Genomic DNA, 19,008 nt, shown 5'->3' with positions numbered 1-19,008 from the left:
ATTAGAATCACTTACTAATTCAACACTACCACCAATGCATCCAGATGATGAAATGGTTTTTTCTTCGAGTCCCACACCTCGATCAGATTTTTAACAAGATTGACACAAATAAAGACGAAATGGTTGCTGCAATCATAGAATCATAATTATCAAATAATCATAACGAAAAAAGAAGCATAAAATTAAAAGCCGAGAACACATACTCGCAGTTGTAGGCTAGAAGTATGTGGGTTTTGTTCTTTATCTTGAATTCATCGAAAACAGCAATCAATCTCTCTTTCAAGTCTTCCACGTCACATCCATGGAGGCCTAAATATGTCTTCTTATTGACTCGCAAGGGGTCCAAGAAGCCTATGTTATCCCATTTGCTTTTTAGTATGCAAAATTTTGCTATACACCTACATAAAATCATAGGAATTGGTCAAAAGTTAACAATTTGTGTCTTGAGAGAGTAGTTAATTATAATATCATGCGTGTATGGTACTTACATAATCCACATCGTCAACATTTGTGAACCGAGAGAGTGTTTCTGGTATACCTGGAACAAGCACTCTCACTCGATATCGAACTTCTCTTCTTTAGGATAATGAAAAACATGTGGCGAATGGATAATAACCTCAAAACTAAAGTCCTCCGTCTCGGTTGCTTGAGCCATGTAATATTCATGCAACTGGCGCATATCTGTTGTCAAATTTTTATACTCATCATCGAGAACCAAAAGATTGCCCCTTTCATACTTCATTGCTGGTGTTCCCGTCCCTTGTACATCATAATAGATGTTCACGGCCTCTTCCATGGTTAATTCGGGGTTGTCTTCGACGTACTTTTGTATCTTCCTTAAATCTTTGTTCTGTATTTCATCGGCTCTTATTGTAGCGTACTGATTCTGTGTTTGCCTTTCGAATTCGAACTTCAACAAACACGGAGGCAATGAGGTACATAGATTGAAGAAACTAACACAATCTTCCTTCAAGATGTGTGCTGTAAATTGTCCTCCCATCAAGTTTGTAACGCTGCCACTGAACGACCTTTTTCTTTTTTGTTGGTCCACTTTGGGAGCATTAGCGACCAAATCCAAGGATCTTTTCTGGGACTACGAGGATGCCTTTGATCTTGTTTTGGGCTGAGGTGAAGGAGGAGGAGGAGGATGACGACGAGAATTCTGTTTTCCCGGGGCTGATAAAGTTGGAGGAGGAGGAGTCTTCTCTTTTCTCGGGGCTGATGAAGATGGAGTCGAACGAGGAGGAATAGAAGGAGACCTCTATCTTCTCGGGGGTGATGGCAAGGGATGAGGAGGGGAGTGATCTCTGTTGAGAGATGGTGCGTGATCATCGCGGGTGGGCAAAGACTCGCAGTTGTCCTCATCATCAGAGGACAGTTGGTGGTCAAGCTTAATGAAGCGCATTGTTATGACCAAGTTTCAGCCTATCTTCTGCTGCGGGGTACTCAATGTGTATCTTGTTATACTTCTTATCAAGTATTCTGTCAATAGTGACGCGAGCGTACCCCTATGGAATTGAACGGCCATTATTAATGGTCTCGTCTCCCGTAGGCCAGGCCTGGCCGAGTGCCACCTTGTCCTTTGTCCATTCCTGACGGATGTACAACTTAACATTGATGGGTTCAGTGATGCCGTCGACCGGATGAGGCACATTCGCATCTTCTTCGTCGAGCGAGGTCTATCCACAGCTGCTACGATCCCTAAACTGTGGGCTAAAGGCAGTAGAAGTAGGGTTTTGTGGTACTCCTGACCCCTTGGACAGCAAAATTTGCTGGACTCGTGCTTCAACAGTCGCCTCAATCCGTGCGTCCATTCTGTCTTTCATCTCTTTTAGTCGCCTTAAACACTCTGCCTCCTGATCCACTCTATCCCTCGAGCGGCTCTAGTAAGTGTGAGATTCTTCGGAGAATGCTAGTTTCCAAGGAACAACACCGGTTCCTCTAGTGTGACCAGGGTGCTCCTTGGTTTCGAGTGCTTGGGTGAGCACGTCTTTCTCCCTATTAGAAGTGCGAGTCCCTTGCCTCACCTCCTCAGTTACCTCGGAGATCCTTTGGATGAGTTCGCTCATGGGTGGATTTGTGAAGCTAAGGTCCCGTCCTCGGCGTGGCGTACATTCCTCCCCATACAGTTAATACCAATCTTGGCTCCCAATGGGCGTTCTCAACCTGAATGCCTTCCTCAGCAAGGCGATCCATCTTTTCAAGTTGTGCTTCAAATTCTGGCATCTTTTTGGCGTAGCCACGAGAGCCGAGATGATGAGGATTCGTCGCTTTCTACGAGTTCTCCTTATTCTTCCTGCTCAGTTCTAAGTACTCCTCGGATAACCTATATTCCTTGAAATCCTGCCAGAAGTCTTTCTGCTTGCTAAACTATCCACCATCGAAATCTGGCTCTTTATTTTGGAGGACAAAATTCTTGTACAATGTCCCCTTGAAATTCTTGAAGCATGTCCCCATGATTTCTTTTGCTTTTTTCTTGACTACCTACTTGTCATACTCCGTTGGGAAAGTGAAATACTCTGGGATCTTGATATCCCATATGTAATCCTTCTCACTTTCGGGAACCCTCCATGGGTCATTATCTTTCCCATTCCACTTCCTGTACCTAATCGGGATGAAGTCCCTTACAAGTAACCCGAGGATAGTCTTGTATTTGGTCAAAGCTATAGGCGGCGAGAGTGGATCACTGAATTCATCGAACTCAGTGATGTGCCAGTGTGCATTCCTACCAATAGGAATCTTTGACATGCCTCCCTTGGATCTGGCCTTCCTGCTACCCGAACCCTCTGGCTCCTCAGCCGGTGGAGGCTCCTGCTGGAGACACCAAGTATGCTATGACCCTCTCAATTGATTAGCTTGTGTGGCTACATAGTCACATGATACCAAAGTTACCTGGCCATCTTGGTCATTTTGACCCAGCTCGAGCAGGCCAGACGGGGTCCATGGCTGCTTGTTCTCACCATCCTGATTGACACTGTCACCATTTGTCGGATCATGCGGCTCTCCTGTCCCAGCGATATCAGCTGCTTCTTGTTGCCGATCTATTCTTCGGCGACGGGGTAACAGGCGATGACGAGTCATGGCTATGACACGATCCTAGTTAGTTTTGGCTACGGACAACTGCTAATAGCATATGTTCATATTATATATATATATATAATATGTTTAATGCAAAGTCTAATAATAAGTCCACATACAACAAAGTCAAATAATAGCATATGTTCACTCAGAACAAATTCATTGTTTCATTGACCACATACAATAAAGTCCACCTACTGTTCTACGAAACTAAGCCTACATCAACTTCCAAATAAGAAAAGCAATGACCATAGCCATAAATAAAAGCATAACATCTTTCTAAGACCAAGGAGCAATTCTCCTAATCTTCACATCTCCGGCGGGTGGCTTCTCTTCCATCTCCAGTGCTAGCGGATGGCCATGGTTTGCAATTCATTGGACCATAGTAGGCTGGTTGCCCATGGTTTGCAAGGTAGGCCGGATGACTATAGTAGGCCCTCAAAGCTTCAGCTTCTGTGTTGTATTTTTTGTGCAAATTACCAGGGTAGCGATTGACTTGAGCATAGCAATCTTCCCAGGTTCGATAAATCTCAGGCATGTGACCAACATGCACTACATACCATGTCATGGTTGCCTATACATTTAAGTAAATTAGGTTGTCATTTAAACATGATGTATCAGAATATTAAGTTCACATACAGCTAGGATTTTGATAGCCATGGTTATATAGCACACAGAACAGGTAGGATTTACACACCTACCGATTTTTGGTATAGTTGACCTTGAACAAAAACACATGATGTGACTCAACAGTCAATATCATTTCATGGTGAATTAATTTAAAGAAAATCCCATTTTGAAGCTATGTGTCATTTTGAAGCTTTGTATTCTCTCAATGGATCACTTGTACTGAAAAGCTTAGCCAGCTATGACCTTATTAGTCGGAGAGATTTAGCAAGCACTTGTCTAAACTTATTGTATTAGATGATGTGTGAGACATATATTCAGTGCATCTCGATAAACAAGAATTTATACTCTGTTCAAATGTTCAGACTACACACACCAAACATGTAGAAGCATATATGACATAATTTGGCCAAGCTGCCTGTACATGTGTGCTTGCAGGTTTGCAAAAGCAAACTAAGTCTTATAATTTAGCCAAGCAGCCTGTAACTTAATCGAATAGGAATCGGCTCTACTGGGAAGACAACAACCTAATAAATCATAAATGTACATGCACTAGAATTAGGCCGGCTGCTTACTTGCTAAAAACTATTGGAGAAAAAATAACTTTTCCTCTGACAATCGTCCTTTTGTTCTAAAAAAAACTTTATACCATGGATTATGATATATCCACATCTCCATATAAACCATGCATACTAATTCAAGTAAGCAACAACACCTCTACTGATTCACAGCTTTTCTATGGAAAACACATGTCACGATTCATAGCTTTTCTATGGAAAACAAGGGTCATGATTCACAATTTTTCAATGAAAACCACAGGCCAGGGCTCAGGAACATCTATTCAAGTAACTTTGAGTCTTATAATAAAAGCACAGTAGGGGCCTACACCCTCCTGTTTTCCTAAAAAAAAGTAACACTTAGTCAGGAGCGAATGCAATTAACTAGGGCCCTTGCACTCACAGTGGGGCATTTCATTGAACACATAGCGGGCAGTGAGCCACACACTCACTGTGGGGGTGGGAAAGCAGGTGTCCATGCGCTCCTGAAGGGCTCGGCGGTGGCAGTGCAGGCGTGGAGGAGGAGGGGCACGGCCGGCGTCGTGGACGAGGAATGAGGGCACGAACGACGCGGTGCTCCGGCGTGGGGCGATGGATGGCGTGGGACGGTGCTCCGGCGTGGGGTGGTGCACGGGCGTCGGCGTCGAAGAAGAGGAGCGCGGGGCTGGGAATGGTGGCGCGGGGGGTGGTGGACGGGTGCACGGGGACTGGTGGTGCCCGTCGGCGCAGGGTGGTGCTCCGGCAGCGCGGGGGGAGGGGTTGGCGCGGGGTTGAAATGAATTTGGAAAATTTCAACCCGCACTTTTATACCAATGGTTCATCACTGCCGGTTCAAATTATAAATCGACAGTGATGAGGAAACATCACTACCGGGCCATTCCTCCAACCGGCAGTGATGGAGGTGTAGCAGTTAGGGGTTAAGAAGGATATCTTTTCCCTATCCTTCGAATTCCTCCGACTGGCTCAACGGTTAAGACCTCGCAATTTAGCCCCCGAGACCCATGTTCGAGTCCCAGGTGGCCTAAATTTTTTGGTTCAATTTTATAAATTATTAAATAACTTTGGGAAATGGTTCATCACTGCCGGTTGTAAGTCTGTCTGAGATAAAAAACCAGCTAAATGCTGTTCACAACCAATCTATTGGGGATATAGTCTGCGATATATATGTATGCAACAATGATATTAAACTAATTACACTTATTTGTTAGCATAAAAAAACAAAAGATGTTGGAAAATATTTCATACAATAGCTGGAACAGGGAACCGTGGAATGGTCACATTAAGAGCGAATGGCTCATCGCCAGGGTGGAAACCTGGTTCTTGTGGTGGGGGAGGTCCGTTGTTCATACCACCTGATCGATAAAATGCAAAAAAAAATATGAACATAAAATATATGCACAAAAAATTCTTCCAAGTAAAATGTGGCAACATAATTAAATATAGATCGAATGCAAGGAATAAGAATATATATAAATGTAGAATGCAAAGAAACATGAATATAAATATAGATCAAATAAATATAGATAGAATATTGGAGAAGACAACATATCAATACTATTGAAAAATGCAGGAGCCATGACCAAATCACGTAGATAGAGAGTAGATTTCTTGAGAAGTGAGAGTGAAACGTGAGAAATGAGACTGTGAGAGTTCGTGGGTGGGTGGGATCGATGTATGTGACCGGCGGTTTGTTTTATATAGGGGGGCATGGACATCACTGCCAGTTTTTAAGTAGAACCGACAGTGAAAGTTAATATCACTACCGGTTTTTAAATAGAACCGACAGTGAGTTAATATCACTACCGGTTTGTAAGTAGAACCGACAGTGTAGGTGCATATATGTAAAGGATATATTTATTTAGATAGTACAGTGGGAAGGTTTTAACAACAACGATATATTTATTTAGATAGTAATGAAATACATCAAAAAATAACAAAAATATTAGAAATAAATTACATATACCATAACAAAGACCTTACACTAAAATTCCATATACGATAACAAAGACCTATTTGCATACATATCAATGTTACAATCAATGTGTATCAACACATTATAATGTAACCACCTCAATAGCATTCTTCTAGCATCAACTAGGATCAAACAGCAGCACCGAGGTGGTCTACGAGCTATACCGGTTGGAGATGACAAGGTGGCATCGATGAATCTGTCTTGTCTATACATGGCCTTTTTCCAGATGCGCACCGCAGCGGATGGCTCTGTGAACCTCGTGCCATCTTCAATCTTCGGCGTTGCTCTATCTTCAGTAGCATTCTTCTAGTACCTCTTGTGTGCACCATTTTGGTGGACTATGACGCATAACGATATCTATCGTTTGTTGTGAGAGAAAAACACTGTATCATGGCTGATAAGCCCTAGATGAAACCAACATGCATGGAGAGGCTCCCTAGCAGGGCGCCATTTTATAGGCTAGCTATCGCAGTAGGTGGGAGCAATGCTCCTGCTGTGGTGATCAGTGGAAGTACTGTTGGCATGTGAGGAGCACCTAGACATCGTTTTAGTTTAAAAACCGACAGTGAAGGTTGCCTTCTGTGCCGGTTCTAGGAACCGACAGTGATAGATTCTATCACTGTCGATTTTTAAACTAAAATCGACAGTGATGGGCCCTGCCATGCTGACACCCAGCAGCTGGGCTGCCTGCCATCGCAGCCTTTTATAAAAAAAATAAAAAAAAATTCCCGAGCCTAGGATTCGAACCCAGGTCTCAGGGTTCTTAGTTTGGAGCCTTAACCACTACGCTAGAATAGGGATTACGTTAGAATTAGTTGTTCTTTTTTTTATCCCGTCGTAACGCACTACTACTACATAATAAATGAAAAATAAAAAAAGTTTGGTCCGCCTAAGATTCGAGCGCGGGTCATGGGGTCGAGAGTGCGCGGCCTTAACCGCTGAGCTAGGATAGAGAGTTCGGTTAGATTGGTTTTATTTTTTCTTTTATCCCGTCGTATTGCACTACTAAATAATAAATGCAAAATCAAAAAAGTTTGGCCCGCCTAGGATTCGAGCGCGGGTCTCAGAGTACAGAGTGCACGGCCTTAACCGCTGAGCTAGGATAGGGCGTTCGGTTAGTTTGCTTTTCTTTATTTATTTATTAATAGAAATAATGCAGTTAGTTTATATTCTAAAATAACACAAATTTTTTTGTCTTGATTATTTAATTCTATGATTATTAATTAATGGTCTATAATTATCAAATAATAGTGCATGTGAATATCATCTCAATATTTGATTACATAGTTAATAATTAAATTATAGAGATGCACACAAAATATAAATTAGATATTTAGTGCGAATTACTGATACAACGTCTGCATAATGATTACATGGTTAACAATAATCTAACTATCTTTAGGTGCATCAACAATGAGGGTCTCATTGTGATCAAGCCATACGTAAGCAGGTTCATCGCCCTCTTGAAGGATAGGTAGGGGAACGTTCGCCCTGAATGGAGTCATTTCCTGATAGCCCCTGTAGTCTTCTTCGTCCGTCACTCCATCGACACCGACAATCTTCCTTTTCCCTTCTAGGACTACTTTGTCTTGTTGTCCCTTGCATAGAAGACTTGCATAACATCTCTTGCAAGGACAAAGGGGTCGTCTCTGTATGCGGTCTTAGTGAGATCAACAGTAGTGAACCATTCGCTGTCAGTGTTGATTTCCTCGAGCCAGACCCACTGGCAGTGAAAAAGAGCTGCCTTCAGCGGATCGTAGGCTAGCTCCCATATCTCCTCTATGAAACCATAGTATGTCGCCTGCACGTTGCCATTTTCGTCGTGAGCATCAAAACGAACACCACAATTTTGGTATGTGCTCTTTCCATCTTGCTTTTTGTGTAAAATGTGAATCCATTGATCTCATACCCTTGGTACTTAAGATATATACTCGAAGGTCCCTTGGCTAAGGTATCCAGTTGATTACCCAACTTTATTCCAAGCAAGCGACGTCGCTTCCAGTTGATAAATTTCTCCTTATGTTTTTTTATCCAGCCAAGCCTGTGACCTGCTCAGATACAGAGTTTGCAGCGATTGCCTGTGCTCGTCAATGTATGGCATCACACCCTCGGCTTGCTAGAGAATAGCGAACTGTGCCTGTCTGAAAGAAACAGGGTCATCTACTGTAATAGATTTCTCCCCGATCATTCCTTTGCCACGTAGTCTTCCCTTGTGACGAGATTCTGGAACTTCGACCCTTTTAATGTCTAGATAATATGTGCAGAACTCAATGGCCTCCTCCATTGACCATCCTTCAACCATGCCCCCTTCTAGCCTGAATCTGTTACTAACATACCTCCTGAAAACTTTCATCAACCTTTCGAAAGGGAACATACGATGCAGGTACATTGGGCCAAGGGCTCTAATTTGGTCAACAAGATGAATGAGCAGATGCAATGAGATATCAAAGTAAGTTGGCAGGAAATGCATCTCAAACCTAATGAGAGTTTTGGCTATGTCCCGTTGAAGCTGCTCTAGCGTGGACACATCAATGACCTTTTTTGAGATCACGATGAAGAATGAGCAAAGTTTTATGATTGGGGCGCGGACCTTTAGGGGGAGGATACCACACAGGGCAATAGGGAGCAGCTGAGTCATAATGACATGACAGTCATGGGCCTTCATAGGGCCATAGTTGAATTTGAGTTCTCTCATGTTCACTAGCCTCTTCGGGTTCGCACAGTAGCCCGTCGGGACTTTGAGTTCATTGAAGAAAGAAATAAGCGCACGCTTTTCTTCCTTCTTCAATGTCCATGACGCAATCGGAAGTTCGAACTGGCCATTCTCTAGCTCCACGGGATGCAGCTCCTTCCTGATTCCCAAGTGTTGCATGTCCAGGCGTGTGGCTTGTGAATCCTTCGATGTCCCCCCGGTGTCCATCAAGGTGTTAAGAGTGTTAGCGCATACATTTTTAGTGATGTGCATGGGATCAAGACAGTGGTGTACACTCAGAAATGGCCTGTAAGGTAGTTTCCAGAAAACCGATTTTTTCTACCAAACGCCGAGTGCCAAAAACACTCGACAAACATTTTTTGGGGAAAAAAACAAGTCACCGCCGCCACCACAGCCGCCGGCCACCACCAGCCAAAGCCGCCACCGCCACAACCACACCCCCCCGCCGCTGCCACCACCACCACAACCGCCGGCCACCACCACCAAAGTCGTTGCCGCCACCACCACGCCTCGCCGCCGGCCACCACCACCAAAGCTGTCGCCGCCACCACCACACCATGCCGCTTGCCGCTAGATCCGGCCGCCACCAGCCGGATCCGACCGGGAGAAGAAGAAGGGGAGGGGAGGGCCCGCCGCCAGATATGCCCGCCACCGACCGGACTCGAGAGAGGGAGGACCGGATCCGGCCGAGTGAAGAAGAAGGGGAGGGCGCCCATGGGGGAAGAAGGGGGAGGGGAGGGGCGCCGGCGGGGGAAGAAGGGTGGGGAGGGGCGCCCGCCGGGGAAGAAGAAGGGGGGGGGGGAGGGGCGGGGCGCCGGTGGCGGCAGCAGGGAGAGGAGGGGCGCTGGGGCCAGGAGGGGAGGGGCGCCCGCCGAGGAAGAAGAAGGTGGAGGGGAGGGGCGCCTGCTGGGGAAGAAGAAGGGGGGAGGGGGAGGGGCGGGGCGCCGGCAGCGGTGGCAGGGAGAGGAGGGGCACTGGGGCCAGGAGGGGAGGGGCGCTGGGGAAGAAGAAGGGCGGGGTGCTCGGGAGGAGCGCTGGTGCCCGTTAATTAAGTAGGATTTTGTCCTTTGCCGAGTGTCCTAGATCTAGGCACTCGGTAAAGTTTTTTTTTCTTCTCCTTTCCCAGAAAAAAGATTTTATTTCTTTGCCGAGTGCAAAAAAGAAAACACTCAGCAAACACTCTCTTTGCCGAGTGTTTTTTTTTACACTCGGCAAACCCCCTCTTTGCCGAGAGTTTTTAGCGCAGCACTCGGCAAAGAACTTATTCGCCGAGTGCCCGAGGGAATACACTCGGCAAACATAAAAACACTCAGCAAATTTGACGTTTCCGGTGGTGACTCTCTGCTCGTAGCTTGCTTTATACGGTGACCACAAATTCAAAAGGGCACAACGAAAATGTTCTTCGCCTTTTTTTTTGCGAATGTGTTTCATTATTAAGAGGAAGTAAAAGTGATCACCTTACCACAAATTTAACCCCGGTAATCCATGATTATTAGAGACGTAGAACGATCTCACAAAAAAGTTAACATTAAGCTTATATGACCTTTTTGTGCTGTGTAGTTAATAACTAACCTTTTTGTTTTTGCGATTTTGTTGACCGCAGTGGTGCCAAGTCGTCCGGCCCGAATTCGCAGCCACCACCGCCGGGGGACCAGCCGCACGTCGACGTCACCGTTGTTGCCAACACCGGCGGCAACCAGTTCCCTGCCTGGGGTGTGGTGGCCGGAGCATTGTCTGTGTTGGCAGCAGTCTTGGGTGCCATCTTCGGCTGCTTCAAATACATAATGAAACGCAGGGCCCAAGGTGCAGGAGCGCCAGCCAAAAGCTAATCGAGAGATTATTAGCACGAGAGATGCAGTATCAGTCACCTTGAAGCTTTATCAAATTATCTTTTCTAAAGTTGTGCCTCTAACTACTCATTGTAAAGAATCTTATTCTTATGCTTGAATGCTCAATGTCCAAATAGGCTTACAAATTTGATCGTGATCAATTGATTTGTCGATTCTCTTTATTAATTGGTGTTTATATACCCCATCGATATCGCAAGTTTCTTAGGTCCACAAAAAGTATTTACTTGTTACTAATAAAAAATCATAAAGTTTCACATGTGTTCTTCCTTAGGTCCTTTCTTTTACTCCGGTAGTATTGCGGATCAAAATCGATACAAAGACGGTGAATGTATTTCCATACTACAATAAAAAAAATAAGTGTAATAAATATAGAATAAGATCATATCACATGACTCGTCCCATTTATACTCTATGGGATCTTACGGACCCTATTCATGGATGACATGGTTGGTGTATGATCATAGAAAATATTAGTGTTGTTCGGCTGATGATTTATGCGGCTGATAAGTTGGCTGAAGCTGATTTATTGTGAGAGAAAAATACTGTATCATGACTGATAAGTTCAAACATAACCCATTCCTTCTTCCTTGTTTGAAAACTTGAGGCATGGTTCAAGGTTAAAAAAAATTGAGGACAGCATGGATTTACCGTCTTACCCATGGCTTTTGGCGCCGAGGAAACATGTCTCGGCGCCATAGCCAATGACGCCGAGGTCTTGGCGAGGTGTCAGACGTGGCGGTGACCTGGCTCAGCCCCTGCCGAGGTCTTGGCACCAAGATCTATGGCACCGAGCTCGGCGCCAAGATCTATGGAGCCGAGGCCTTGTCACCGCCATTGACCATGACGCCGAGACGTGTTTCCTCGGCGCCAAAAGCCATGGCGCCGAGGTTAGGGTCCCTAAACGAAAATCAAACCACTAGGGGTCTATTTGTGAATATTTTTCAAAAAATGCTGAAAAATAAAAAATTCAATCCTGTCAGTCCCATGCCATGCCACCACGTGTCCATCTATGATGACCCCACGTTGAGCCAACAATAGGACCACATGGCTGGCAATGCCGTTCGCCACGTTCACGTCACTAACGTGCCCCATCCGGTATGGTTAGAATCAACCGGCCGCTACCTTCTGAGGCCAAACTCATTAACAACCAGCTGTACAATTGCTCTGTTCGGCTGCCATTATAAGCCGGCTTATCAGTCATGGTACAATATTTTTCTCTCCCAGATCAGCCGTACAAATCAGCACAAGCGGCTTATAGACCATGTTCCGCTGGTCTATAAGCCGCTTGTGCTAATTTGTACGGCTAATTTGTTGGGAGAGAAAAATTTTACGCCATTATTCAAAAGTCAAAGACATGACCTCCAAATCACAAACCATGTAGAACTTTTTCAAGCTGACAAGTTTGGAATCAACCACTACCTTCCTAAAGCTTTCAGAACACCATTGGTGGTTCTTCAAATCATATATAGGAACATTTACAGGTTGATAAGGTTCAGCTGTCGAACAAAGCATTACATACACAACTGGAACGAGGTTCTTTGCCGAGGGCCGGATATGCTCGGCAAAGAAGCCTTTGCCCTCGGCAAAGGCTTTGCCGAGAGTTGAGTTGCTCTCGGCAAAGGCCGGTCGGCACAGTACCTCACGGCAAAGGCTACTTTGCCGAGAGCCGCATCTCGGGCTCTCGGCAAAGGATTTGCCGAGGGTTAGCCGGCCGTCGGCAAAAATTTTCGCCGTGACGGCGAGAGGTCACGGTAAAGTTGGTCTTTGCCGAGAGCCTTAGCAAGCTCTCGGCAAAGAATTTCTGAATTTTTTTTCCAAAAAACTTTGCCGAGCGTCTGTCAGAAGAGCTCTCGGCAAAGAATATTGACAATTTTTTTAGACATTTTTTTGCCGAGAGCTATGGCTCAGCTCTCGGCAAAGGCTTCGTCTTTGCCGAGCGCTATGGTCATGCGCTCGGCAAAGCTGGGATTCTGTGTGTTCCAGAATTCCTAGCTTTGCCGAGGGCATGACCATAGCCCTCGACAAAGCCACACCCAGTTTTAATTTTATTTTTGTTTTTTGCATTTCCAGTCAACAAATAAACATATATATGACATATATATGACATCCACATCACAATAAGCACATCCACATATCAATAACCACATCCACATCACATAATTCACATCCACATCACATAGAAGTCTCAAAGTTCGAAGTCACAAACAAATCTCGACACATAGACAACCACAAGTGTAAAGTTCGACAAGCAACATAAACAAGAGGCATAGGAGGCGCCAAACTGGTCACGGCGATGGTCTGGGCTGAGAAGGCGCCACGTGAGATCCTGGGGAGTTGACGAGGAGAAGGTTAGGGTCATTCGACGCCGCCGACTGACGCTACACAAACAAAGAAGATGCATAACGTGTTAGACAACATAAATAGATAACCAAGCACTACATGTACTTTTTACCACCACGACCACACCACCACCAACCATGCGACACCACCACCACGACCACCCTATGTAGACAAGAAACATGACGGGGTTGGATGCAGAATAGTGACGGTGTAAGTAACAAGTTCGTTGAGAACTTACTCGATATACGGCGCCACTTCATCTAGGTTGGCCAACAAATATAGCATGATACTGCGCCACTCTTCATTGCTCAAGGTCTTTGGGCTCAATGCACTCGCTCTTCCGAGTGACCCTTTCAAAAGGCTGAGGGTAGATTTATTTTCGTCCTCATTGTAACGAGCCAGTCGATTATGCACGCTAGGAAGGTTGCCCTTATAGTATGTTGTTGTGAAGTTTGACACCTCCTCGTTAATGAATGCCTCTGCCATGGAAGCCTCAATTCTGGCTTTATTTCCATATTTCTTGTGAATAGTCTTTAGACATCTCTCGATTGGATAGCACCAGCGGTTCTACACGGGCCCCCCATTCGTGCCTCATACGGGAGGTGCACAATCAAATGCCTCATCGACAGGAAGAAGCCAGGTGGAAATATCTTCTCCAACTTACAGATCAACTCAGGGGCTCTTTTTTCCAAGTCAGCCACCACGTTTCGAGATAACTCCTTGGCACAAAGCTGGCGGAAGAAATAGCTCAACTCTGCCAGCACGACCCAGACATGCTCAGGGACGAAGCCTCAAACCATCGACGGAAGAAGGCGCTCAATCCATATGTGGAAGTCGTGACTCTTCATCCCTAAGACTCGGCCAGTAGATAGGTTGGCCCCCCTCTTAAGATTCGCTGCAAACCCATCAGGAAACATTAAGTCCTTGATCCATTGGACTACAACCGTCATGTGCTTCTTTTCCAAGACGTAATTGCCCCTAGGCCTTCTCCATGTCTTGCCGGCTCTTGGTGGTCGCATCTCTAGGTGTGGTCTATCGCATAGCCTTGCTAGGTCCACTCTAGCCTTAGGGTTGTCCTTTGACTTGTCAGTGTCCATGAGTGTTGCCCTAAGAGCTTCGGCGACATTCTTCTCAGTGTGCATTACATCAATGTTATGTGGCAGGGCCAGGTGCTTAAAATAGGGAAGCCTCTCCAAGCCCGACTTATGAGTCCACATATGTTGAACACCATACCCCATGAAACCAACTCCATCTTCCTTGGCGACAAGACCATCTATCTGAGCAAGAACCTCGGCGCCAGTCATGTTCTGCGGTTCAGGGTCTGTCACTACGACACCTTTCGTAAAGTTCTTAATGTCTCGTCTGAATGCATGGTCAAGAGGGAGGAATTGTCGATGCTTGTTGAACGAGGAAAACTTGCCACCATACTTCAACCTAATGAACTGCAGAGCTGCCTTGCATACCGAGCATGGGAACTTCCCGTGGACACACCAGGCGCTGAATAGACCATACGCCAGAAAGTCATGCATCGAGTAGTGGTACCAAACGTGCATTGTGAAGTTCCTCTTTGTAGCACGGTCGTATGTCAGTACCCCGTGATCCCATGCACTGATCAACTCATCAATCAAAGGCTCCATGAACACACCCATATGTTTCCCCGGGTGACCAGGAATTATCAGCGACAAGAATATGTTCTGACGTTGAAGAAGGACGCTGGGGGGGAGATTGAGGGGGATAACGAAGATTGGCCAACAAGTGTATGGGGCCGCCATCGTTCCAAAAGGATTGAACCCATCTGTTGCAAACACAACACGCACATTACAAGCCTCTAGATCTTTGTCAACATAAATGCCATCAAATGTTTGCCATGCTTCACCATCTGATGGATGTACCATCTTGTCAGAATTGTATCGGATGCCATTTTTGTGCCATGTCATCTGTTTCGCGGACTCCTCGCTCATGAATAGCCGTTGGAGTCTCGGTATGAACGGAAGGTACCGTAGGACTTTCATGGGGATTCCAAGCTGCTTCTTCTGCCCATCACTAGATTCTACCTCCACATACCTAGAGGACTTACACTTTAGACAGTACTTTGCTTCCGCGTGTTCTTTCCTAAAGAGGACGCACCCGTTCTCACAAGTGTGTATCTGCTCATACGGCATCTTAAGAGCTTTGAGGAGCTTCACTGACTCGTACATGTTCTTCGACAGCGCGTGATCTGCCGAAAGTAGGGTCCCAAAAACTGCCAGCATACTATCGAAGCAGTCTTGACTCATGTTATGCATGGACTTTAACCCCATTAAGCGTCCAATGGCATCGAGTTGAGAAACATTTGTCTTGTCATGAAGGGGCCTCTTAGCCGACTCCATCATGCGATAGAATGCCCTTGCGGTTTCCTCTGGCTCCTGCTCCTCGGTTTCGTCCGTACATCGTTCACCGAAGTGTGCTTGGTGGAAGTCATCCATCATGTCTGGTACCCCGCCATCACTATCAAACTCCTCCAAGCGTGGCCTCAATGCCTCATCTCTAATACGATGGCCTTAACCATGGCACACCCACCGGGTATAGTCTGGCGTAAACCCAAACTTGCAAAGATGTTCCTCAATGACCTTCCTGGTTTTCCTATTCCTGTTTGCACATTCGCTGCAGGGACACCACACCTCTGTCGCTACTTGAGCACCCACACCAAATGCTTTGTCCAAGAAATCCTCAGTCTTCTGTATCCATTCACGAGTGACCTGATTCTGACTACGGCAGCCCGTGTACATCCAATCACGGTTATCCATCATCTACCATATATATAACAGAGTAATATAACCATCAATAGCATATGCACCGCTTGCCTACTATCTAATAGGTAGGGATAGGTCCTAATCCCACCCGCGGATGCGTAGATGAGGTTAGTTTCCATGCTCCGTTCTAATCCGAGATAGAATTTCGGCAGCACATCCCCGCTGTTCTCCCGATACACGTCCTGGAAGGGAGAGTGTGTATCCGGAGAACAACAGGGAGGTGCTGCCGAAACCCCATCTCAGACCGGACCGGACCATACAAACTAAACCATCTACGCATCGCGGGCTATCCAAATAACGTGGACAATCCGAAACAGATACGGTCGCAGATATGCAGAGATCCGCATATCTACGACCATATCTCTTTCGGACGGGAGACGCCTAACTGGTTTACATGATCTAGCTAGGGTTACGGACAAAGGGCTTATACCTAGGGTGGCGGTGGAGTGGAGAGGTGACGCGGTGCAGGAGACCCGAAGGAAGACGCTCGGGGTACTCCGGGTCCCCTCCGTCGGGCTCTTCTCTGCAAAACAAGAAACACAATTTATAAGTTCAAAATTTCGGCAGAACCTCCCCTGTATGGGGAGGCTTCCAAAACCTGTAAGGAAAAAGACGGCACGATGGCCGACATCCACAATTTTGGCACGATGGCCGACATAGCGACATATGGCACGATGGCCAACACATCCACAAAAGGCACGAAGGCCCACTAATCCAGAAATGGCACGAAGGCCAGCAACAGGCGGGAGGGGGGCTTTACCTTGGGTGGCAGTGTAGTCGGGCGACGCGGAGTCGGGATCACCCTCGTCTTCGGCTAGACGCGGGGAAAACGGCGACGGCCGCTCGGCGTGACGCGACGACGCGGGGGCGTGACGGTCGTCGGCCTCTCCTTCTCCCCTCCTCTCTTCTCCCTTCCTCTTCTCCCCTGCTCTCCTTCTCCTCTCCCTCTCCTTCTCCTCCTCTTCTCCCCTCCTCCTCCCTTCTCCCCTGCTCCTCTTCTTCTCCCCTTCTCCTTCTCCTCTCTTCTCCCTTCCTCCTCCAAATGCTCTCTGCACGGCCGGCAGGGGCGCACGGGGCCGGCCGGGGGGGCGCGGGGCCGGCCGGGGACGCGCTGGCCGTGGGGGTGGGCCACCGGCGGGCGTGGCCGGGGGGAGGCGGCGGTGCCCGACCACCGGGCGAGGCGGGGCACGACGCGGCCCCGACGACGACGGCGCTCGGCGGGCTGGGCTGCTGCTCCGGCGGTGCGGGGACGGGGCGGGGGTCGCCTCCGGCGACGCGGGGATAGGGTGGGGGCGGGGGAGAGGCTGCGGCGGCGTGGGGGACCGGCGGCGGCGGCGGGATGCGGCGGTGAGAGGAAGGGGATGCGGGGCGCGCGGGCGAGAGGAAGGGCTGAGTGGACCGTTAGGGCTGGTCTATGTGGACTGCTCCTTTGCCGAGGGCCCAGATCCGGGCTCTCGGCAAAGTTTTTTTTTATTTTTTTTTTTAAACTCTTTGCCGAGAGCCCTTTGAGGCTCTCGGCAAATACAAAAAAAAAATTGTTTTTTTTCCCAAATTTTTTCTAGAGGCTAACAATAATATTTAAAAGACATATTTAAAATTTGGAGCTTTTTTTATTTTATTAGCTATATTTAATAAGTTTATTTCATTTACTTGAATTCTTCCCGGTAATTCAAATTTGAACTGCAGCTGCATCGAATATTGGAATTGAGTGATTCCAAAAATCATATTCATGGTATTGCATGTGGTGTGAGACCGTATCCAGTGACAGATGCCAAATTTGGCGCATCGTTTTCACGGAACACGGCGAGGAACTTGCGTGTAAAGTATTTTTAAATTATATAAAATGGAAACAAAGTTCGAAATTCACGAAACTTGTCGAGGTGTCATTTCATCGCATGTATAGGCTGTGATAAAAAATTGAGTGGGTTTCGAGCAAGTTGCGACGTCCGATGTCTTAAACCCAGACATCTCCGCATGGTTTTAGGCATCGGACGTCGCAACTTGCTCGAAACCCACTCAATTTTTTATCACAGCCTATACATGCGATGAAATGACACCTCGACAAGTTTCGTGAATTTCGGACTTCGTTTCCATTTTATATAATTTAAAAATACTTTACACGCAAGTTCCTCGCCGTGTTCCGTGAAAACGATGTGCCAAATTTGGCATCTGTCACTGGATATGATCTCACACCACATGCAATACCATGAATATGATTTTTTGAATCACTCAATTCCAATATTCGATGCACCTGCAGTTCAAATTTGAATTACCGGGAAGAATTCAAGTAAATGAAAGAAACTTATTAAATATAGCTAATAAAATAAAAAAAAGCTCCAAATTTTAATATGTACTTTAAGGTACAACAGTAAACACATGGAAAAAATTTGGAAGAAAAAAAAGCAAAAAAAATATTTTGTCGAGGGCACAGAAACGACACTCGGCAAAGTAATTCTTTGCCGAGGGCCAAATTCTGACCCTCGGCAAAACAGACGGCAGGTGAAGGTCGTTTGCCTGCCGTCACAGGTTTACCGACGGCCATGTTTTGCCGAGAGCCGGACCTCGGCAAAGATAAACTTTTGCCAACGGCCTTTCTTTGCCGACGGCCGGACCCTCGGCAAAGGGCCCGGTTGCCGAGAGGAATTCTTTGCCGACGGCCTGGCCTTCGGCAAATATGGTTTTGCCGACGGCCTACCGTTGCCGAGGGCCGACTCTCGGCAAACCTTTCTTTGCCGAGAGCCCGACATTTGGCTCTCAGCAAAGACGCTGGCTCTTGGCAACGGGCCTGTTTTCGGTAGTGATATGTTTTTGTGCATCAAAAGCATCTGCACGCGAAGAATTCGAACAATTGCGTTCAACCTAGTTGAACTAATAATAAGTTAAATTATGCCTTTTTCGCACCAAATCTATAACTGAAATATGGAGCAAAATGCAATTGCAAGGTTCATCTAAAAGGAAACAGAAATAAGCAGCCAAGATGGTAACACTACCACACAAAGCCTTCCGGCTAATAGTCACAGAAAATGGAGTCAAAGACATTGGCCCTCAACACATAAACATCGTCCCCAAGCTGGGTATG

At 46.4% G+C, this 19,008-nt stretch overlaps 1 protein-coding gene across 1 annotated transcript; it reads right to left on the bottom strand.

The window, feature by feature from the left end:
- Nucleotides 1-13,928: 13,928 nt before the first annotated feature.
- LOC136510305 (uncharacterized) lies at nt 13,929-15,437 on the bottom strand. Its single transcript, XM_066504806.1, has one exon. It carries the CDS (start codon nt 15,435-15,437, stop codon nt 13,929-13,931), a length of 1,509 nt encoding a protein of 502 aa, XP_066360903.1.
- Between the last annotated feature and the right edge of the window lie 3,571 nt (nt 15,438-19,008).

Source organism: Miscanthus floridulus, chromosome 16 (assembly GCF_019320115.1).
Source record: "Miscanthus floridulus cultivar M001 chromosome 16, ASM1932011v1, whole genome shotgun sequence".
Classification (NCBI taxonomy): Eukaryota; Viridiplantae; Streptophyta; class Magnoliopsida; order Poales; family Poaceae; genus Miscanthus; species Miscanthus floridulus.
The sequence above is the reverse complement of the archived record's forward strand: the minus strand, read 5'-3'. Positions and strand labels throughout refer to the sequence as shown.